General features: G+C 41.4%; 3 protein-coding genes across 5 annotated transcripts; all 3 read left to right on the top strand.

Moving 5' to 3' along the window:
• Nucleotides 1-2,848: 2,848 nt before the first annotated feature.
• On the top strand, nucleotides 2,849-5,231 carry LOC115402985 (tubulin alpha chain-like). Its single transcript, XM_030111701.1, has 4 exons — nucleotides 2,849-2,866; nucleotides 3,109-3,331; nucleotides 4,010-4,158; nucleotides 4,242-5,231. The coding sequence occupies exons 1-4, from the start codon at nucleotides 2,864-2,866 to the stop codon at nucleotides 5,214-5,216; spliced, it is 1,350 nt and encodes a 449-aa protein (XP_029967561.1). The 5' UTR covers nucleotides 2,849-2,863; the 3' UTR covers nucleotides 5,217-5,231.
• Nucleotides 5,232-6,650: 1,419 nt separating this feature from the next.
• On the top strand, nucleotides 6,651-9,749 carry LOC115402983 (tubulin alpha chain). The gene is made up of 4 exons (XM_030111699.1): nucleotides 6,651-6,781; nucleotides 7,912-8,134; nucleotides 8,381-8,529; nucleotides 8,643-9,749. The coding sequence occupies exons 1-4, from the start codon at nucleotides 6,779-6,781 to the stop codon at nucleotides 9,618-9,620; spliced, it is 1,353 nt and encodes a 450-aa protein (XP_029967559.1). The 5' UTR covers nucleotides 6,651-6,778; the 3' UTR covers nucleotides 9,621-9,749.
• Nucleotides 9,750-11,130: 1,381 nt separating this feature from the next.
• On the top strand, nucleotides 11,131-20,924 carry dnajb2 (DnaJ heat shock protein family (Hsp40) member B2). 3 transcript variants are annotated; one of them, XM_030111703.1, is made up of 11 exons: nucleotides 11,131-11,387; nucleotides 13,271-13,366; nucleotides 14,567-14,676; nucleotides 14,769-14,822; nucleotides 14,996-15,112; nucleotides 15,455-15,526; nucleotides 15,682-15,814; nucleotides 16,080-16,150; nucleotides 16,484-16,783; nucleotides 20,523-20,594; nucleotides 20,745-20,924. In XM_030111703.1, the coding sequence occupies exons 2-10, from the start codon at nucleotides 13,302-13,304 to the stop codon at nucleotides 20,549-20,551; spliced, it is 951 nt and encodes a 316-aa protein (XP_029967563.1). In that variant the 5' UTR covers nucleotides 11,131-11,387; nucleotides 13,271-13,301; the 3' UTR covers nucleotides 20,552-20,594; nucleotides 20,745-20,924. The 3 variants fall into 3 exon arrangements, with proteins under 3 accessions (XP_029967563.1, XP_029967564.1, XP_029967562.1); XM_030111704.1 differs by having other exon boundaries at nucleotides 20,523-20,597; nucleotides 20,746-20,924; XM_030111702.1 differs by lacking the exons at nucleotides 20,523-20,594; nucleotides 20,745-20,924 and having other exon boundaries at nucleotides 16,484-20,508.
• The last annotated feature ends 1,618 nt before the right edge of the window (nucleotides 20,925-22,542 follow it).

The raw sequence follows: 22,542 nt of genomic DNA, 5'->3' as shown, positions 1-22,542 counted from the left end.
GTTTGTGAATAAAACACAACAGAACCTGGCACATGAGCAAAAAGCAGAAATTGGAGTACAAGTTTGTCAGAAAATAACCAAGTAATTTATTAAACAAAGTTTACAAAGTATAACAACAAGTAAACTTGGAACGGAATAAAACTGCAAAAATATTATAAACTATAAAATAATTTAGTGGTACTTTCAACCATGACCGTGGAGCCATAATGTATCATGGGAGTTTGGGATGGGATATTCAGGATTCAAACATTGTTTTTTGGTGTACTTTGATGTTGTTGATGTTGGTAGTGTTATAGCTGTGTTTTGTTGTCTTCTTGTAGTTTAGTTAATTGTTGGGGTAGGACTTTGTTTAACAATGTTCATTGTTGTTTACCCATGAAACTAACTGCTTCAGTGCTAGTAAAAGATTAAAGTCCAAATTCCACAAAACTCAATTTTTGAGTTGAAATCATCTGATGACAGGTCCCCCTCCCCACTTTTCCTGTGCTCAGCCAAAATCAGCCTCTATCAACACTGCACAAGTGACTCAGCACATCTGCAGTGCAGTGTACACACATAAAGGGTGTATCTATTTATGAGAGTTTCAGTGATACTACCTTAAAATACTCCAAAATAAAAACAACTCGAAATTTGGTCTCAAATTTATACATGTTTGAATATACAATATTGCAGCAGACAGGTCATTTACACGGGTTGTTGAAACCTCTGGAGTGCAGTACAAAGAGGCACCGTGATCTGCAGTGGTAAAAGTGTCCTCCGAGCTTTTCAGCACAACTAGTATGGTCAAGGTTAGTTATTTTCTTAGTTAGTTAGTTAGTTAGTGGAGTGTATTTCCTCAGAAGTTCATTTTGGATTGGATCACACTGAATTTCTCAAACTGTCACCTTATGGCATGTGGTGGTAATTCTACGTTGTGACCACTAGAGGTCACAGTTACTTCGCCATGACTCCCTGACTCCAACATTGTGACATCTCATGGAAACCATTATTCCACCACCACAATGGGTATTTATGCTGTTCAACTCAAACTTCAAAATCTGTTTTTTCTGTTAAGATTATGTTGATTCTCCAATTCTGTAGTATTATACAAAATGGACTTCGTCATCATTTTTAAAATCTGATATTGATTTGATTTCCTATTACATCAACCTGTGAAAATTATTCATTAATCTGATGGTTTTCCTGTGTGTCTCTTTGCAGTAATGTCACTATCTGCCATCAGTCTGTGAGTGGAAAGTTCAAACTGTAGAGTGCTGGGAACCTACACTCTCAGACAATGGAAGTGGGTCATAGCTTTCTGACTCAGGCAACCCCTCTGAGAGCAAAGCAGATAAAGGAATGACAAGAGTAAGGTGTGTGCTCTCCTCATTATGTTTCAGCTCATAGAACACTGACTGAAACTAATTAAAAAGTGTTCCAATTGACCAGCAAACTTTACTTTTACTAATTTTACTAAAAATACTCCTGTGAATTTAAAGAAAAGGTGACAACAAGGAATAATTCTGCATAGCATTTTCTTACAAAGCGGAAGCTCCTGCCTAACTCGCTATTCCCATAAATTCTGAACTGTGGTGTTACGATTAAAGTCCTCTAATGGTCTAGGAAGTGGTTCAACTTGTTCTAAAAATCTCAGAGCCAAATAGTCGTGACTTTCAGGCATGGTATCGTGTCAGCAGCATAGGTTATTGATGCCAACTGAAACTGATCATCAACACATCCGCATATTTAACACAAAGGGCTTCAGGATTCGAATATCACAAGGAAATGATATGCAGTTGTTTTTTACTCTTTTGTTTTATAAGAACTCGATGGCAGGCAGGTATCTTTCACACAGAACAGTCACATGGTGTCTTTGTCAGTTCCTTTCATCCCAGGATACTCAGGGACTGACTTGCAAAAATAGGATATAAATAGGCCTGGTGAGTGTGTATTAAATAAATATATTATTCTCATACTCTCACAAATTCACTTCAGCAATTAGTCTACTTAAAGGCTATTGTCAAATATTTATACAGCTGTCCCAATCCCAGAAGGAACAGAAAGTTAATAACTTCAGTAAAAACAAACTGTTTGAAGTGGCTTGCAGTCCAGTCTCACAGCAAGAATCTCTCCCAATGGAATCCAGTTGGGATTCTTTCTGTGTCAATTTTGCATGTTCACCCAGAGCGAGGACTTTCTGTGGGTACTTCACTTCCCTCCCACTGTTGAGAAACGCATGTTTAAGGTTAAATAGTTGCTCTTATCTGCTCATTGGTGTGAAAATGAGTGTAGTGTGTTGTCTGTCTCTCGTTCAGGATGTACTTTTCCAACACAAAACGGATATAGCAGGTCTAGAATATGGATGGATTTGTGGTGTAAGCTTTCAATCTTTAAAATTTTAAAGTGTAACACACTGACACAAGATGTTCGATGTTGTTTAAATCACTCCAGAAAGGCAGTAATTATCAACCCTACGTTTTCCTTTCAACTTTGATCAACTGAAGTTCGCTGACAGCAATGCTTTATCAAGCAGTTTTTGATCGTGGTTACACTGGAAATAAAGCCTCTATTTAAAACTACATTAAGTTCACTTCATCTCAATAGAGGCTTCACCTCTGCTTTCTGAAATATGAGCTGTATGCACACAAGCACAAAAAAAATCATGCACAATGAGTAGGGTGGTGACCTCTTTTTGCATTGTGAGTATGTCTGTCAAGCGGATGATCTTATCCTGGTCTCATCATAAGGTTCTCTCATTACAGCTCAGATCAAATCACTGTTCACCTCACCTTAAGCTACAGGTCTATAAAGGCTGAGTAACATAGCTGTCTCGAGCATTACATCTTCTTACCGATACCTGGACGTTGGAAAAGCGAGATTAATTATGGTGAGCACTGGTTTACTCGCGTGAAGCTATACTTTGAGCTCATACTTTGGTTTAAATTGTTGATTTTTGGATCCAATTTGCTTTTTGTGAAAAAAATCAGTTTCTTTATTTTATAATTGGTTTTCGATTTTATTGAGTTTGATGCTTTCCAAAATGTGTATTGATCCATCATTGTCTGCGGAAGGATTACTGAATATAAATGTTTCTTATACTTTTACCCGTGTGGTCTGTTGGCTCTGTAGCGTGAGTGTATCTCCATTCATGTGGGCCAAGCTGGGGCTCAGATTGGTAATGCATGCTGGGAGCTGTACTGCCTGGAGCATGGGATCCAGCCAGACGGACAGATGCCCGCTGAAAAGATTACTGGGGGAGGAGATGACTCCTTCAACACCTTCTTCAGTGAGACTGGAGCAGGGAAGCATGTTCCCAGGGCAATCTTTGTTGACCTGGAGCCCACTGTCATTGGTGAGTGCTTATAGTTGATAACATTTTATAAATACTGAATATTTTATACATTTCTACCTATTTGTTCAACTGAAATAAAAGTCACATGACAATGTGATGGTAAATCATCTGTGTGTGAGTTATTTATTCAATTTTTTTTAATTAATTATTGTAAATGGAAGATAGACATGACAATGATTTTAATACTTGTTGGATCACTCGTTTAAAATGTCCATTCAAAATCAGGATTCATTAAAGGTGCTGTAGGCAGGATTTTGCTAGTCAATGCTAATTTTTCTGTGTTTTCTTTGGATTAAATGTTAGAGTATCCATTGATAATCCTTTAGGAGTGTAGCATAACTGCACTACCGCAAGGGCGCAGCGTTTCCATCTGTCTCTGTTCTGAGCTGAAAAGGAATCTCGACAGCTCCAGGTATCTTTGACCAATCAGAAGAGCCCCTGAGGCTCTAACCATGATTGGTCGAGGGGCGTTCGTCGCACGTTCTTGTGGGAGGGGCTTAACTTGCGTAAGGGCGTGATGTCAGAGAAAACAGGACAGGATTGGCTGTGCTGGGTTTCAAATCGCCATCTTAGATGGGTCACATCGCCATCTTGCTTAGGTAAACCTAAGCAAGATGGCGGAGATTCCGAATCCTGCCTACAGCACCTTTAAAGCTCGATTGTTTCTTCACTGTCCAGATGAAGTGCGCACAGGAACGTACCGTCAGCTGTTCCATCCTGAGCAGCTGATCACAGGAAAAGAGGACGCTGCGAACAACTACGCCCGTGGACACTACACCATCGGCAAGGAGATCATTGATCTGGTTCTGGACAGGACCCGTAAACTGGTGAGCTTGTGTTAAGTGACATGAGCAGACATTTAACTACTAATAAATTTGAATAAATGTTTAACTGATTGTTGTGTTTCCAGGCTGACCAATGCACTGGCCTTCAGGGCTTCCTGATCTTCCACTCCTTCGGTGGAGGAACTGGCTCTGGTTTCACCTCCCTACTGATGGAGAGACTCTCTGTTGATTATGGTAAAAAGTCTAAGCTTGAGTTTGCCATCTACCCAGCACCCCAGGTTTCCACAGCAGTGGTTGAGCCCTACAACTCCATCCTGACCACTCATACCACCTTGGAGCACTCTGACTGTGCCTTCATGGTGGACAATGAGGCCATCTACGATATCTGCCGCAGGAACCTGGACATCGAGAGACCAACCTACACCAACCTAAACAGGCTCATCGGCCAGATTGTGTCCTCCATCACAGCCTCCCTCCGCTTTGATGGAGCTCTGAATGTCGACCTGACCGAGTTCCAAACCAACTTGGTGCCATATCCCCGTATCCACTTCCCTCTGGCCACTTATGCTCCGGTCATCTCTGCTGAGAAGGCCTACCATGAGCAGCTGTCTGTGGCCGACATCACCAACACATGCTTCGAGCCAGCCAATCAGATGGTGAAGTGCGATCCACGTCATGGTAAATACATGGCTTGCTGTTTGCTGTACCGCGGCGATGTGGTGCCCAAAGATGTCAATTCTGCCATCGCCGCCATCAAGACCAAACGCACCATCCAGTTTGTGGACTGGTGCCCCACAGGCTTCAAGGTGGGCATCAATTACCAGCCTCCCACTGTGGTTCCTGGAGGAGACCTGGCCAAGGTGCAGAGGGCTGTGTGCATGCTGAGCAACACCACGGCCATCGCTGAGGCCTGGGCCCGACTGGACCACAAGTTTGACCTCATGTACGCCAAGAGAGCCTTTGTGCACTGGTATGTCGGAGAGGGAATGGAAGAGGGAGAGTTTGCAGAGGCGAGGGAAGATATGGCTGCACTGGAGAAAGATTATGAAGAGGTGGGGGCTGACAATATAGGGGAGGAGGATGAAGGAGAAGAATACTAACTTTTCTAAAACCTGCATCAACACCAAAATCTAATAGAATCATTTCTAGGTTTACTGTGGGGTATTTAGTTTTTTGTAGTGAAGGAACATATCAAAATTACTACTGAATCAACAAAGCTTAAGTTTATTCTTAACAGAAATATTACATTTTAATTTGTTGTAGCAGTGTTTTTCAAAAAGGCACATTTGCATTTAAAGCAAGAAATGCCCTAACTTACTTTGGGTATCTTTAAGATCTTTCTTTCTTCTGTGTCAGGCCTCGAAACTTAAAACCAAGCCCTCTCTTCTGTGCACCTCCCCCAATATCCTCTCTCTCTCCCATGAGGAATGCAAGTTATGAAAGGGCTCCTATGTCAGTTTCTATATGCCATTCAGCTGTGACTGTGAGAACAAGAGCGAGGGAAAAGAATTGACGAAACCACTGACTGGTGTTGCTTGTGTAGCTCATACTCAGACAGTGGCTTGTAGCAACAACAAGATCCAGATTATGTATGAATCGATGGGCTGTGATTCTAGCACGGCTTTTTACAAGTTGTAAACAGAAGAGAGAGAACTTGCCTTCACATTTGTTGGAAAGTGTTTTCCCAACAGATGTCATTATGTTTGTCTGGGTTTTATGAAAACAGAAAAAAAATGAAACCATAACTTTGTTATGTAATTTAATATAATAGCTTATGTGTTCTCCTTATTCATAATTTGTGACCACTTTTATTTTTGGGCATTTGTGCCTTCCATCTGTAAAGCATTTGATTTTTTACATTTGAAGTTTGAAATAAAACATTTCATTGACCCTCTGTTCAATGTACATTCCCTATTTGTGTGATTATTCAATAAATTATTCTAGAGCGACATAGGGTGGATTGTGTGCGTTTCAGTGTGTGGGGCAGATGCACATGTAATGAGAACATGACAACATATTCTTTTGTAAATTTATGAATGCATTCAAACAAATGGTTTCCTGTTCCTCGCCGCTCATATAGGCAGACTGACATAGTACTGCAGACAAGAACAATCCAGTCTATACCAATTATATCAACGTGACACTCTGGCAGGCACAGGTGAAAGTAATCAGGGCGTTGAACAGCAATCAAACACGAGGAGGGGAAGTCAAGGAGCCTGAATCTAAAACTGCGAGAAACATGTTAAATTTTACACGCAGAAAAAAAGATAAACAAAAAAAATCTATGACACAACATGAAGCGTGACAGCTATAGTTTAATGTTTCACAAACAAAAGTCTAATCTTTAACTGAAAGGCGGAAAATGTAAGAGCAGATAAAGTGTCAGGCACTTTTAGAGACTTTCTCTCTCTCTCTCTCTCTTTCTCTCCCTCTCTCTCTCTCTTTCTTTCTCTGTCCCTCTCTTCTCTCTCTCTCTCTCTCTCTCTCTCTCTCTCTCTCTCTCTCTCTCTCTCTCTCTCTTTAACTGCCCCTCACTCCCGCCACACAGCCAGGCAGCTGCGCCCGCCACATCCTCGAGTATAAAACCCCCCACACTTCCCCTCCGTCTCACTTCTGCCTTGTGTCTGAATCCTCCACGTCGGTCGAAGGACAAACAGACAAAATGGTGAGTAAGAAGGCTTGATAAAACCTCGAAACGAGCATCTGCTGCCCTCCTTTCAGACTGATGTCTCTGTTCTTTGGTAGAAGATAGAATTAATAACCGTTATCAGGCCCTCTAACGCTTTTACTGTCGACAGAGTTGAACGTTACTTCAGCGACTGTAATCTTGAGCTGAGTTTATGTGGTAAAACTTTTCAGGGCAGCCCCTTTGAGAACTGGAGACAGGATGGTGCTGACATACTTTCGTATGAGGGAGACAAGTCACTGTTTTCACTCCTCAATAATTTGGGTCAGGACAGACTCGGTTCAGTTGACACAGCTTTGTGGATTCCAAACTTCCTCTATGTATAACTATTTCAAGTAAAAGGGGGAACGCATCCAATTCAAGAAAGCTAACAACTTTGGTGCTAGTCGTGTTTTTTGAGGAAACTTGAGTTTTCATGACAAAGGAGTTGGCTGAGCAATCGTGGCAGTGGGGGGATGGATAGAGAAAAAGGAGTGGTCTGGCCTCAGCAGTATGAGGTAGTTGGCAGCCATTTTGCAGCTGTTAGGAGTTTTTGGTTTGAGAGATGTGGAGTGAGGGAGGGGGAGAGACACGCACACTACTGCAGAGTTGGACAGGATGAGGGAGGAGAGACAAAGGGGGGGAGGGGATGAGGAAAGGGAGGAGATGCAGGATGAAGTGACGGTGACATTTTTCAACTTTTTTTTTGACGTGTGCCCTTCCTGTCTTCAATGTTATGTAGTCAATTTAATAAATACCAACAAAACTGGCACATGTTGTTGGTAAAAATGGTGTTAATTCTCTAAAACACCTCCTTGACTCTTACAGTGACAACTGTTTAAAGTCTTGACTGGATAAAAAAATTCACTTATTAATTGATGCCAAGAAAAACTTCCTATTGTGTCAAGTAATTGACAGCAGCTGTCTCATTTCCTCCTTGACTGTTAAGCATGTTTAGGCACCAGAGAATACTAAGGTTAAATTGTTTTCTTGCTGACATATTGTATGCCAGACCACAAGATGATAATCTAATTCTTTTCTTAAGGCCAAATATTTCTTCTTCACTGTGTGGTTTGTATGGAAGTAGTCATTGGTCTCACTAAAGTAACTTTTTTTTCTCTCTCCCCCAGCGTGAGTGTATTTCTATGCACGTCGGCCAAGCCGGAGCCCAGATGGGCAATGCATGCTGGGAGCTGTACTGCCTGGAGCATGGGATCCAGCCGGACGGACAGATGCCCTCAGACAAGACCATTGGGGGAGGCGATGACTCCTTCAATACCTTCTTCAGTGAGACTGGAGCAGGGAAGCATGTTCCCAGGGCAATCTTTGTTGACCTGGAGCCCACTGTTATTGGTGAGTCATCTAATATTGGATGCCCTGTCGTGGATGATTCCTGATCAGTCTTACACTTATTTGGGGGATAATTAATTTCTTGCTTTTAACCACAAGGTTAAAAAAATGTGAAATGTTAAATTTCCAATTTTTTTTTCAAGCATATGGTTTCTTATTCACAGCACCATATGTATACTGACAGTATTCCACTTATGCTAGTGTAGATGGTTGGCATTCCTAATGTTTCCTGAATACTGCATTTTACAGATGAAGTACGCACAGGAACGTACCGTCAGCTGTTCCACCCTGAGCAGCTGATCACAGGAAAAGAGGATGCTGCGAACAACTACGCCCGTGGACACTACACCATCGGCAAGGAGATCATTGATCTGGTTCTGGACAGGACCCGTAAATTGGTGAGTTTGGCATCCTTGACTTACTGAACAAGTGTCAGAAATGACATCTCAACCGCTTTAAATTGCATTTTCAAGGCTGTGAACAAAGTGTTAAATAATGTCTTGTTTTACAGGCTGACCAATGCACTGGCCTTCAGGGCTTCCTGATCTTTCACTCCTTCGGTGGAGGAACTGGCTCTGGTTTCACCTCCCTACTGATGGAGAGACTCTCTGTTGACTATGGGAAGAAATCTAAGCTTGAGTTTGCTGTCTACCCAGCACCCCAGGTTTCCACAGCAGTGGTTGAGCCCTACAACTCCATCCTGACCACTCATACCACCTTGGAGCACTCTGACTGTGCCTTCATGGTGGACAACGAGGCCATCTACGATATCTGCCGCAGGAACCTGGACATCGAGAGACCAACCTACACCAACCTGAACAGGCTCATCGGCCAGATTGTGTCCTCCATCACAGCCTCCCTCCGCTTTGATGGAGCTCTGAATGTCGACCTGACCGAGTTCCAAACCAACTTGGTGCCATATCCCCGTATCCACTTCCCCCTGGCCACCTATGCTCCGGTCATCTCTGCTGAGAAGGCCTACCATGAGCAGCTGTCTGTGGCCGACATCACCAATGCCTGCTTCGAGCCAGCCAACCAGATGGTGAAGTGCGATCCTCGTCATGGTAAATACATGGCCTGCTGTCTGCTGTACCGCGGCGATGTGGTGCCCAAAGATGTCAATTCTGCCATCGCCGCCATCAAGACCAAACGCACCATCCAGTTTGTGGACTGGTGCCCCACAGGCTTCAAGGTGGGCATCAACTACCAGCCTCCCACTGTGGTTCCTGGAGGAGACCTGGCCAAGGTGCAGAGGGCTGTGTGCATGCTGAGCAACACCACGGCCATCGCTGAGGCCTGGGCCCGACTGGACCACAAGTTTGACCTCATGTACGCCAAGAGAGCCTTTGTGCACTGGTATGTTGGAGAGGGAATGGAAGAGGGAGAGTTCTCCGAGGCCAGAGAGGATATGGCTGCCCTGGAGAAAGATTATGAAGAGGTTGGCACTGACAGCATGGGAGACGAGGACGAAGAGGGGGAGGAGTACTGAAGGGTTACACGTTCCAAAAAAAAAGTTAAGACACATTCCCAGCAACAATGTGATTGTCTGTGGTGTTATGTCAGTGTTAAATGCAGTTCTGTTACCTGAACTTCAATAAAAGTTCTGTTGAACCATTCAGATGAAGTTGTAAATATTCTTTCATGTCAATTTCTTTCAGGTCAATTTCCCTCAGTGTTCAGTGAACTCGCTAATCTTGAGATTGATAGCAATTTTTGATGAACAATTGTTAAATTTTTAATTGAATAGACTTTATCTCACCGTGGTGACATTTACCATTACTGAGGCTCAAAGAACAAGCAGGGGTGCAAGACCGTGAGGCAGTAGTAGTGCAACTCTTAATAGGTCTTCCTAACTTTAAGTACAACAAATCTAAAATGTTACAGGAGATATAATATATACAGTATGTTTTAATAAATTCCAGGGCTATTGAAAATGGTTGTGCAGTGGAATTATTGATGTGATGTCGGCTCGATTTTGTTCACATAGGATCTTTACATCTTGTGTTGCGTGGATCCCATAACGATGGGTTGACCTGTAAATTGTCATGTATAATGTAGTTACCCCTTTATGCCAGCAGAGGACCAGACTGACACCAGTGAGTGAAAAGTTCATTCAGTGGTGTGTGTGTGTGTATGATCTGTGATGGATTCTGTCGCTGGGTAGACACCCATTCAGCTGCGTGTAGTGCATTGGACCGAAGAAACATAGAAGCTTGGGGGGGTGCTCAATGGTATCCAGACTGTATGAGTCACATTATATAGCTTAAATTAGATGGGTTAAGAGGCTTAGTCATGCTGGCAGTCAGTGACTGTCCAAACAACTATGAACTCGTGATCCTGTAGTGATTCCCCTAATGACTCACCAGACTTCCAGTAAACATTTAAACATAGAAAATGTGCATACCCTTGTCATGTTTTAAAGAATCATAGACCTGTGAAATATTAGAGAAGAAATGTAAAATGAGTTTTGAAAAATTATCGAGGTTCGTCTAATAAGGCTGTGAAGTCACTAAATTAAAACATGCACAAATGTATCATTCTCAGCTTTGGGTTATATTTTGAAGATAAAACCCTGTCAAGAGACATCTTTCTGGATTGTATTATATTGTCTGCAACTGTGGAGTTGCAGATAATACATATATAGAACGTGTATTGCGCTTCATTGCACTTTGGTGTTGTCGGTGCAGGTCGTGAAACCTGCAATAAAATGTACCGGTAACTGCCGCTTTATGGCGTAACGCGTGCAATATAAAGTTTTGGATTAACTAGATTATCAATGTACTTTAATCAAGAGTTCAAAGATTGAATTTTGACATATTGCTTGGTGGGACAGAGGCAAAAAGACTGCAGCAACTGAGGGTGATCCACAGTACTGTCAACGGTCAGTGTCCTGCTTGTTTTTATCGCGGCGCAACAGGCGGACTTGGCCACGGCGCGGGGCGGGGCCTGCGTGTTGACGTCCCCGCACACACTAGTAAGTTCTAGACGTTACCAGTGACGTCGCGCGTGCAGTTCAGAGGCACCGCTCGCGTCCACAGGGCCCGGCTGTCCACACGCCCCTATCCTATCCCGGCCCGGCCGCCGGTGGCTGCAGACAGCGGGCGCGTCCAGGTTATAACGGAACCTCACAGCAGCGCCGCGGTGTTGTCGGAGCGTGTTGACGTGTGTGCGGCGGACCGACGGAGGCGGACACCGCCGCACAACTTATTATTGTGACTGGACTGCTGGCCGGTACCCGGGCCCGGAGACTCACACGGTAGGTGAACGGCTTGTGAAACGAAGTTTTTACCGCACCGCATACAACTAAAACTCTATGTCGCTTCTCTTTCGTTTTCTTTTTTTTTTTTTTTTATGGGTGTGTCACTTTACCATATCGGGAGACGTGTTACCGAAATACCAAAATACTATAATTTGCACGGTGTGGTTGAAGCATGGAATAACGCAGAAGCACCTGTGCCTCAGAGAGCAGCCTGTGTTCGGGGCTCTAAGCTCGTATAGGCCCGCTGTCATGTCAGCAGCAGTTGCCAGATGCCTCGCCGCTAGAAATAACATCGTAATAATACTTGTGTGAGGGCATGGCTGCTCCCGAGGGCACACAGAAAGTTAACTTTAGTTATTTACCTCCGTTTGGAAGTCCCCAGACCACTAATGAGATTGGTATGGTGGCTGGCATGTTGTCTGCGGCTATAAAGGAATCAGTGACTGCTGCTGAGGTCTTTATTTTAAGGAGATCTGATTAAAATATGCTGATGCAAATGTTCAGTGACGCTTTAATAAATCCACTTGAACCACTGTCTGTTCAATAAAGCCTTATTTTATGTTTAATTTAAATGACAAGTATTTAAAGAGGCAAAACGATGCAAATGTCTTTTAAAAAGCTAACAAGTGGATAGAGAGGAGGGCTTGGGATAGGTCGATCATAGGTTCAAATCCCACCTCTGACAGGTCGCCACTGGGTCCCCGAACATGACCCTTGACCCCCAGCAGCTCCCATTGATCTAAGTATTCATATCACCAATAGGATGGGCTAAAGGCAGAGAAATAATTTCCCCAAGCGATCAGTAAACTCCACTTTCTGTCTTTCCAAAAATATGTCTGCACTCTCTTAACATAGCACCTATACCCTCTCATCATTCTTATTTTATGGACAATGTACATGTTAAAATTTGAACATTGACTATTAATAACAAAGATGTTTACAGCAAAAACTGTTCTTCATCACTGTAGATTGATGGTAAAAGGTACAGTAGGTAGTATGAAGATGTATCATCGATCTAACATCAATGTAACACTCTTGGAAGTCTGAGAAATTTCAGTCAGGCTCAGTCAGAAACTGTTGTCTCACTCAAATACTTTGATGTGTGTTGTGACATGCCCATATGCTGTTGTCATAGTTTGTCTACTAGTGTCCTCTAGAAAGTCTTAATGCATTTCATTCAAAATAATTCACCTCTCTTACTCATGATTGAGAATTAAAATATGAAACAATTCTAACAACGCTGACTCTACTGTGACTTTGGTTTTACTTCACCAGACATTACTCCATGGCTTTGTGGTGCATAATGATTTTTTTTAAACACCCTATGTTGTTGAGGGAATACAGTTTTAAAAGAGAGCACAGGTTTAGTTAATTATTTCAGTTTTACAGCAAAAGCTATTATTAGATTGAGAAACACTCATATGACTGTATGCAGATATGTGTTTGTAATAACCTGTCCTTTGAGAGGAATGCATGTGTTTCGTCTTTAAATTCTATTTGGGAATGATTTCTCAAGACTTCAAAGTAATCCACATCTTGATGAACAGTGACAAAAGTGATACCTCTGCTTTTTCTGTCTTAAGCTTGGACATGTGTATGCTTTTAGTTTCGCTTGTCAACACCCACAGAAACTAAACAGCAATGCTTTCATTCAACATTTCCTTATTTAGCTTTTTTCCCGGTGTATCCGACTGCACTGTTACTCACTTCTCTGCAGATCTGAAAAAAATTGTCATGGAGGAATTTTTCTTCCTTTTCTGGGTTTTGGAGAACACCGCTGCCATGAGGAATGCTTAAAAAATGCTGAAAATGTTCGTCCACACACATCAGAGCACTGTTTTTTGTCGCTCAAATGAGAACTTGTAGGATTTGTATTTCAGGGTGGTGTTTTGAGGAGCGACAGGAGGCAACATGGTGGACTACTATAACGTCCTGGGGGTGTCCAGAACAGCCACACAGGATGACATCAAGAAGGCGTGAGTACACTGAGAAGCATTCAGAGTAATAGTTGTAAACCGCAAAGATGCAATAGCCTTTAATAAACTAGCAGTTGTACATCATACTAAATAGGTTGTTAGATCATTTTAGCATTGGAAAATTATCTCACATTTTCAGTGAAGAACAGTCTCCTTCAAAATGAAGGCATACAGTGGGTGAAATCATTTTGGCGTATCTGATTGTGCTGAAAATCCGTGGCCCTGTGCCATGCAGTGAGAGCAGTTCACAGATGGCCGTTGTCTTGCGGTGACCAAAAAGCCTGCGATGATCTTCTGACCAAAATTTCCCAACCTTCATTTCATTGCACTGCTCAGTGTTACTGCTGCCCTGAGCTACACTTACTAACAGCCAATAGGAATGCAGCGGTGATGTGAGCAACACCAAAACAATAGTTTGCACTTTCCCGTCTCTGCACATGAAGGCTACCAGAACAATGGCTTCATTCTTTATGGACTTTAATTTCCAGAAGGCGTTTGCACATAAATAACCTACAACAGTGGTTCAACAGCTTCTTTACACAGCTGTGTTCCACCTGAGAAAATGATACAGTCCCCAAGTATTATGATCAATCAGAACATGCTCTACAGGAAGTTAAGTGAATTGGTCAATAACAGATTACAAAGGTGACATGCTGACACCTAATGTAAGGAATATTCCTTACTGTTGACAAACACACTGTCCTCTGCCTGCATTAAAACACACCAAGAAAGCCATGACCTAAAGATTAGCAGCTGCTTTTCCTTAAAGAAAAATAATTCATTTTCAAATACAATTTTTTTTAAAACATTTTGATTACAAGTTTTGTAATATTTGATTTGTTGTAAATATATACACCTTTGGTATGTGTGCCACATTTTGACACTCATTTCGATCACGGATAATGTCATTTATGTGGAATGAAATACGTCTCAACAGGTGTCTCCTCCAAATTTACTGTAACGAAATGCACCTCACACAGTGCAGCATAGATTTATGAAACTCCTGAATTCAGATAGTATGAGGGAGATATAGAGGTTGTAACCTAGTCAGCCTATATGTCTAAAGAAAATATGCAATGGTATATTTAAGTGTGGGCTTTTCTTTCTTTCTTTCCCCCCCCCAGTGTGTCAATACATCGTTTGGATGTGTTGAGTCATGAGTCATGTTGAGTCTCTGTTTGTGTTGGTTTGTTTGCTCAGGTACAGAAAGTTGGCCTTGAAGTGGCATCCTGACAAAAACCCAGACAACAAAGAGGAAGCAGAACGAAAGTTCAAGGAACTTGCAGAAGCATATGAAGTCCTGTCTGACAGTAAGCACTGCTTATAGATGAATTCACCTGTATGATGAGGAAAACAGGATTATACAGTAATGCTCTTGGGTGTTTTTTTTTTTTCTTGGTAGAGAGCAAACGTGATGAATATGACAGATTTGGAAATGACAGAACACGGCAAACAGGTAAATACTGAAGGACCCGCTGGGATTCATTATTCTATTACTTGGGAAAATCTTGCAAATTTAAATGATCATTTCAAGTAACACTGGAATTATAAATGGTTGCATTGTAATCTGCTTAATATTGTCCTTTTTTCGATCTTTCTTTTTTTCCTCTGTCCTTCGTCCTTACCCAGGAACCTCCAGGCCAGACTACTCGTCAGACTTCCCAGGATTCACCTTCACATTCCGCAGCCCAGATGAGGTGTTCAAAGAGTTTTTTGGTGGACAGGATCCCTTCAGTAACTTCTTTGGTGAGTTTTGAATAGCGTCCACTCAAGGATGAAATAGTATGTGACAAAAAAAGGCCTGTTGCCACCTGTGTTCGTATCTTCTCTTTTATACCTGCGTACATCACATTTACTCTTCTTCTTGTTTAATTTTTTAGAAAAAAAATGTGATTATGGTCTTAAAAATGCCTTGATATTTTCATATATATCTTTATTTTTTTCTCATTTCTTGTTATAATGTGACAATTTGTGTCGCTAATTTGCACTTTGAATTGTCTTGTCTAAATGTGCCCTGCAAAGAAAGCTGTTTTTCCTCGCTTGATTTACTTAAATCACTTCATGCATATTGTCTGTTCTCATATTCAGATGACTTCTCCTCGTTTGGAGGTTCATCTCGTCTCGGCCCCAGTCGATTCTTCTCTTTTCCTTCAACGGGAGGTAATTATTTCCATACTTTGTGGAGCGATCTGCATGTAATGTTGACTTTGTATTCACTAGATAAGAGATATTTCAGTTTTAATGTGAGCATATTTAATCTCTTGATTCACTGCATCATATTTAATCGTTTTCTTCTCTTCTCTTCTCTTCTGTAGTTGAGTTCAGCTCCTTCTCCTCTTCTCTGGGCGGTCTGGACGGGATGGAGAGCATGGGTGGAGGGATGAGCAACTTTAAGTCAGTTTCTACGTCGACTCGCATCATCAATGGAAAACGCACCACGACCAAAAAGTGTGTAACCCTCCCGATGATCGTCATCACCTCACTTTTATGACACGTAAACAAACATTGCAGTGAAGCAGTTCGCTGGTTTGAGGGATGGTTTCCTAATTTCAGCTTTCTTTCATATTTAATTTGGTTGCAGCCAGACATTTGAATGCTTTCTTCAGGATTTATTGAATTATTTTCTTATACACTACTGATTCTCATCAGTGAATATATTTGTTGACATTTTTTTATTTTAATTTATGAAATATATTTGTGTTTTTTCTTGAAGGATAAAGGAGAATGGTCAGGAAAGAACAGAAATTGAGGAAGATGGGGTGTTAAAGAGCATCTTAATTAATGGTAAGACCATGCAGACTACTGGCATAAACAGGTAACTGCTACATAAAAATGATTCACATCAACAATCACACTTCACAGAAAAGAATTCTTAGGTGACCTGGAAAGTGAACAGTTTTAGGCTTGGCTTCTTTAGCCTGATTCTTGACTGTTTTTCAGTTTTATTCAAGCAAAACAGGGTTGATCCTCTCAGTGTTGTAATAGTGCTGTGCTGCGTTACCCACTGTTCTATTAGTGCGCTTCCTGTCAGTTTGCACGGAAGCTTTCTTGTTGTCGTTGTTGGATTTATTGTCATATTGACACTCCTGTCTGGATGGCTGTGCTGTTTTTTCCCAGGCGTGGAGGATGAAATGGCCCTCGCTATGGAGCTGAGCAGACGAGGAGGAAAATCCAACCCATCCCCTCAAAAGCGTCAAAAAATCGAGAACAGGCACCTGGCAGAGCCCGACAGACCCCAGCGCTGCCATTACCCTGCAGCCACGCACCGCTCTTTCAGCTCAGCCCCCTTCTGCAACTACAAGGTTGCAGGAGAAAGCGAGGAAGACGAGGACGACGAAGACCTGCAGATGGCTTTGGCGTGCAGCCTGTCAGAAATGGAAGCCCAGCAAAGAGCTGCTGCTCCCGACTTCATATCAGGTGCCGGGGGAGGGGGCAGAGCCAAGAATGACAAAGCTAGGAGCCATGGGTTTGTCACAGTCACAAATGTGAAGGTGTCCAGTGGCGGGAGGGTTGTCGCAGAGGAAAAGAGTCAGTTTAAAATGGGCTCGGGGGCCGGTGATAACTGTGCAAAGGAGTCGGGCTCGTCTTCCGAGTCTCCCACGACTGCCAGCACTGCGCCCACTACACCACTGAGCCAGTCCAGTGACGACAGGTTGAAGCCTGCAGAGAAAGACAGCGAGGCCAGTGTGAAAAAGAAAAACAAGTGTGGGTGTACTGTGTGCTAATAAGTGTCACATATATTTGGGTTGCCTTATTTTACTCACACTTCCTCAGTATTTTGCCACCGACCAGCTCCTAACGTAATGTGACCGCTCATACCTTATTTCAGAGCAGTGCCTCCACTGATGAAGTGAAGTCTTACCAACCCTAAACAGCACTGGTTATTATCTCTTAACAAGGCTTTTTTTTTTTACTTATTGGCAGTCATGACTAAAAGACAAGATTTTTGCCTTTTGAAATTATGCAAATAACTGGGAACAATTGTGGATTTCTATAAGTGAGGGCCAATCAGGATGAGTAGTTTTAGGTTAATAAAATAGAAATCGATTTTTGGTTTATTCAGCCTTTACAGAGATAGTCCTTATAGAAACAGAAGTGTGTTTGTGTGTTTGTGTGTGTGTCTGTTTGGGTCAGTTGATACCCTGCCATAGAATTTTCTCATTCACACTCTCTGGTAAACAGATTGTATCAGAAATGTGTTACACTCATCACAGTCTGAAACAATAGATCACCATCACAGAATGGCCACGGAACATTCTGTGGGCTTTTAGAAAAGCGGTGATCATCTCACCCATACTCACACACTGCAGTTCACTATATTTACGTAGCATCTCACCTGAAATAAGCGTGAGTAAAATTCTAAAATACATGTAGGCGTGTTAAGCTGAACTGATCAAAATCAAACTAACAAACCCAGATAATACAGTTAAAAGGCGATTTCCTCCTGTGTGGACACAGGTCAGTCAGCATGAAACAGGGGAAAGCGTTCGGTATATCTGGTAGAGCTTTGCAGCATTTTAAAGGGTAAACTACTGTTGTGTTCTGTAACAGCAGATGTCAGCTCGTCCCATGTTCCAGTAATGAACATCTGAGAGAGTGAGAGGCATCTCGCTGCCTGTCATCACTAAAGGGACATGATTGAAACAATAAATATATTGCGCGCCCGTACACAGACACTGGCAGTGAAATGCAGCAGGGAAACAAACTGACTTTTGAGTCTCAGTGGTCCAAACAGGGAACGCTGCAGACATGTTGAGAAGCATCAAGAGTTCAGACGTCAACTAAGGTGCAATGTTTTATATTCTAAATGAAGTCATTATTTTATATGTAGTTTATATTAACCCAACACTCATGCTGTCATCTTAATGGTATCTGTTTATTATGCTGCTGAGATCTGAGTTTTCTAGCTCATAAACTAGTGCCGAGACGGTCTGTGTTAAAATAATATGACTTGGTCTAACAAAATATTAAAATATCAGGTGCCCATTTGTGGTTATTGTTGATTGATTTGTGGATACCAATGATAATATCGATATAAATGAACATTTAAAAACGCTTAACCAGTAACGGCTACTAGTTAGTCCAGCTAACCTCGGTCTGTTCAGCAAGTTAGGATAAATAGTTTTTGACAGAACATAAACCAGCTGTGCTGCCCTTGTTTCAGTCCTTTTGTGTGCTAAAAACAAGACTCTTAAAATAGGTTTATGTTGGGCTGCTGCAGTGATGCTGAGAGCAGAGCTGAAGAAAAGCAAATATAGGCTGACTCCCTGTAAGATGTCAAAATGTCAGCATTTAAAAAAAAACAAATCCTGAAAGCCAAATGTAGAAAGATTCACACATAACTGAGACAAGTTATTGTCACAATTTAATGCACAGAATAACATTTAATGATGGGTTTGTCAGTATATGTTTACCTCCGAATAAACATAAATCAGTATTTGCCTTAATGCACTTTTCCTGAAATAGAGTTCCACTTGGTGATCAGATGGTGAATTGTTATCTGGACTCAGCACTTTATCAGGATGAACAGTAGAGTCAAGTGTAGAATGACTAAAACGACTGAAGCAATTACAAGTAATTTCAATCTTTCACAAATAGTGCCTTAAAACATCAGAATGGTTCATATCCATGCTGTACTTTATTCACTTTATAAATATGAACGTGCCAAATTGCATTAACAAGTACATGTCGGTCAGTAAGGCTAGAGATAACAGGCTGTTCTCTGTCGAAGCGGGAGCGCTTTGCTTAATGAATATTGTGACTTTTTAATTGTGATGACTGTGAGACTGTCAGGAAAAAAAAGACATATTTTGGAATGAAGATGAGCTCCTTCAAACTATTGTGCTCCACTTCTAGTGTTTTCTAATTTATTTCCATGAATGTGTGTGTCAGGTACTGCTGACAGTGATGCTGATCCCAGTTTACAAATCACTAACATTTTTCTGCTCACACATGCATTTGTACAGTCGTACAAACACAACAAAGCAAGAACAGAATGCAAGTGTGTGTGTATGTGTGTGTGTTTGTAAGAGAGAAAGCTCAGTGCTTCTGTTTAAAACCCAGTCTTGTCTTCTTGCGGACATTTAATATAAAGTATCTCAAGTTTTACCTTGAAACACTAAAAACTGCTTAAATGTGAACGTTTTTGCATCTGTTGAACCAGACTTGATAGAAATCTAAAAGCTTGTTAGTGTCACAACACGAAGACGCTGATAATAATGTGCATTTCAAACCGAGGAAAGTGTCAGAGGCAGTCTCTGCTCGTTTGGTTTAGTGCAGCTCATCGGATTATTCAGTTGATTTATCGAGTGTCGAGTAGTTTTCGTGTGTTCTTTTTCATCGCATTACTTTTCCCTTTGTTTTCACGCTTTCAAATGTGGCTCACGTCACGATCAGAAATGAGGCACAACCATGACACTATGTTTTTGAAGAAATGGAACCATGATTGTTGTTATGAATGGGGGATCATTAATTATTTATTCCTTTGCAAAGAGTTATTCCTCTTATCAGTGTGGAGTGGGAGTGAAGGTGACGAAGGCAGATGTTTTTTTTAATGTTTTTTTTAACTAATTAAAGCCTGTATCAGTTTTTGTGCAGTGAACTGCCGTGTGCTGCTGATGTTTTTTTTTTTTAATTATCATTTTTGAAATTGTTCAAAGGGAAATAAGCAAATAAAGATTTAGCTAAAATATTATTTGAGATATTTGATTTTTTTTGTAACATGGTGCTAAAAGTTCTATATTTGCTACTAATTCACACTGAAACATTGGATAAGTATACTAGACTAGTACGGTTTCATCTACAAACTGCGCTGATCACTGGGAAGTTAATTCCATTAAAAAAAATTGTGAGAATTTTTTTTTTTTTTAACATAACTTCATACTATTTTAAGGGGAGTGTGATTTGCTGCGTGGATGGGATCAATCAGCTGACAGACTGAAGCACATCTAATAAATGTCTTAAATCCAAGTCAAGCAGAGCTCTTAACTCCCACACATCCACAGTATCGGATTATACACAAGTTTCACATTAAGAAGGAAATTTGCTGCATTACCTGTATTGTTTTGTTCTGTTCTACAGCAAATGGGTTGTGCTAATGTAATAAATGATTGTGTCTGCAGTGAATGTGTCTTACACTCCTTGCTTCCTGTTGCAGACTCAGACTTCAAGGCCTTCACAAGTTAACCTGATTGGCTCATGCTGCTCTGTGCCCTAGTCCTGTCCTGAGGTAAAGACCCAAGTGTGAATTCCGACCCACCCTGCAGGTTTCCTGCCTTTCTCCGCCCCCACAAACCCGCCGTAGATCAGATCAGGTGACGCCTTTTCTTGTGCTGCACGCAACAATATGTAACATGTCCTTGTGCATCTGTTCTTGCAGGTCAAATATCCGTTCCCCATGATGCACTTTTATCTCTCCGTGGCTTCTACCTTATGAATGACTGTTACATGTTGTATTTAATATAGGTATGTGTGTGTGTGTGTGTGTGTGTGTGTGTGTGTGTGTGTGTGTGCGAGCATGTGTGGCTCACTGTGAAGCCAATAACTGGAAACCTTGTATTTAAAAACCAGAGAAAATACTTCAGATTATGTTTGAATTAAACTATTTTAATTTTCTTCTAGAAATGATGCACTTGATGTGTAGTTATCATAAAAAGAGAAGAACAAGAGTTTGATAGGAGTCATTTGTGCTTGCTGGAAATGATGCACAATAAAAAACTAATGTTCTCCTCCACATATATAGCAGAGAAAATAAAGGATTCCCTGCTGAATACTCTCAAGCTGTGGTAATTCATTGATTCATCAAAGGGATTCACAGTCATCTTTACGCAGCCAAGAAATACTTGAAACAACATAATTTAAACGAATACATGCCACTGCACACTCGAACACATGAGATGCGTCTGTTTTCTGCTGCATCACATCACAAATTTATTTAGATCAAGTCAAAAATACATTTTTATAGATATTTTCTATTTGTCTGCTACATGAAATAACACAGTCATCAAGATGGATTATTTACAGTAATCACAGGGAGGTACACTGAGTGAGACAGGAGAGCAGATAAAGGGATTCTCTATCGGAGAGAGAGTGTCGGCACACGTCATCCATGACAAAATGAGGAGCGCTGAAAGCAAACGATCGTGTTTTCTGAATAATTCTCAGAACAAAGAAAACGTGCCAGAAATGAAGAGAGGGGACAGCAGTACACAGTGTTCTGGTGGACATCGAACGACACATTCAGAGTTACAATGGAGGAAATCCTCGGCGTGTCCCAGAGTGACGGACGCCCTTCACCTGTAACGAGTCCGTGTGGGGAGTGGAGAATAATCTGATTCTCGGAGCAGCTCAAACAAAACCCTCTGTGTTGGTGGGAAATTATATATCGGTGCTGATTCATTTTTTTTTTTTTTTAGGAGGATAACTGTCATCCAGAAAAGATAGACTTGAATGAATGATGTGGCAGTAAGCTGGGGCAAAGTGTAAATACCAGACTGAATATTAAAAGTGAGCCTGATAAAGGAGTATTAGTGAATTTGAAAATGTCCGAGGCCTGATAAATAAAGTTGAGTTGATATGCAAATTACCAATGCTCATGTTTCCTCAAAACTGTGATTCAAAAAGATCATTCATGTTTTCCATTCAATTGTGTGACATATATTTTAACAGTAGCAGACACACGTGTATCTCTCCCTCAATTTTAGTTTTGGAACTTTTCTTTCTTCTTTTGTTTTTAAGATGCCACAAATTTTGTCTTTCAAAATTTCACATTCCACAGTTTCCTGTGTAAAGTGTGGATTTGGGTTTGGCAAAGTTACTGCAATCACATGATCACGCCTGAGCGTATGACCACATGAACAGCTCACAATGCTCCACTCAGGAGGAGGACAGTGTGGAATTTTCATGTGGATTCGAACAAGCCTGGAGGCAGTGATGCCATTCGTTTCACATCTGGTGATTCACAAATTTCCAGTAAATCATAAACTTCAGAGAGCAAAGACTGAGACTTCTTCACTAACCACACCATGGGGTCATGTTTGCATCTGCCAACATCTGCTGCCATTTTGATAAAATCAAACTGATATATATATTTTTAAATCCAGGGGATGAATTAATGGAAAAATACTGAAAAGGAAAGCAGTAAGAGCTCCAGAGGAATATTTTGAGTACAGTAATGG

Source organism: Salarias fasciatus, chromosome 16 (genome assembly GCF_902148845.1).
Source record: "Salarias fasciatus chromosome 16, fSalaFa1.1, whole genome shotgun sequence".
In the NCBI taxonomy this organism is placed as follows: domain Eukaryota; kingdom Metazoa; phylum Chordata; class Actinopteri; order Blenniiformes; family Blenniidae; genus Salarias; species Salarias fasciatus.
Note: the sequence above shows the minus strand (reverse complement) of the source record. Positions and strands in the feature narration are given on the sequence as shown.

Bases quoted from the DNA above. Each gene is read 5' to 3' on its own strand.
- LOC115402985 (XM_030111701.1), top strand. The intron at 3,332-4,009 runs GTGAGTGCTTAT...TTCACTGTCCAG, and splicing joins CCTGGAGCCCACTGTCATTG to ATGAAGTGCGCACAGGAACG. The intron at 4,159-4,241 runs GTGAGCTTGTGT...TTGTGTTTCCAG, and splicing joins TGGACAGGACCCGTAAACTG to GCTGACCAATGCACTGGCCT.
- LOC115402983 (XM_030111699.1), top strand. The intron at 8,135-8,380 runs GTGAGTCATCTA...TGCATTTTACAG, and splicing joins CCTGGAGCCCACTGTTATTG to ATGAAGTACGCACAGGAACG. The intron at 8,530-8,642 runs GTGAGTTTGGCA...CTTGTTTTACAG, and splicing joins TGGACAGGACCCGTAAATTG to GCTGACCAATGCACTGGCCT.
- dnajb2 (XM_030111702.1), top strand. From the start codon at position 13,302: ATGGTGGACTACTATAACGTCCTGGGGGTGTCCAGAACAGCCACACAG. The intron at 14,823-14,995 runs GTAAATACTGAA...GTCCTTACCCAG, and splicing joins TGACAGAACACGGCAAACAG to GAACCTCCAGGCCAGACTAC. The intron at 15,527-15,681 runs GTAATTATTTCC...TCTCTTCTGTAG, and splicing joins CTCTTTTCCTTCAACGGGAG to TTGAGTTCAGCTCCTTCTCC.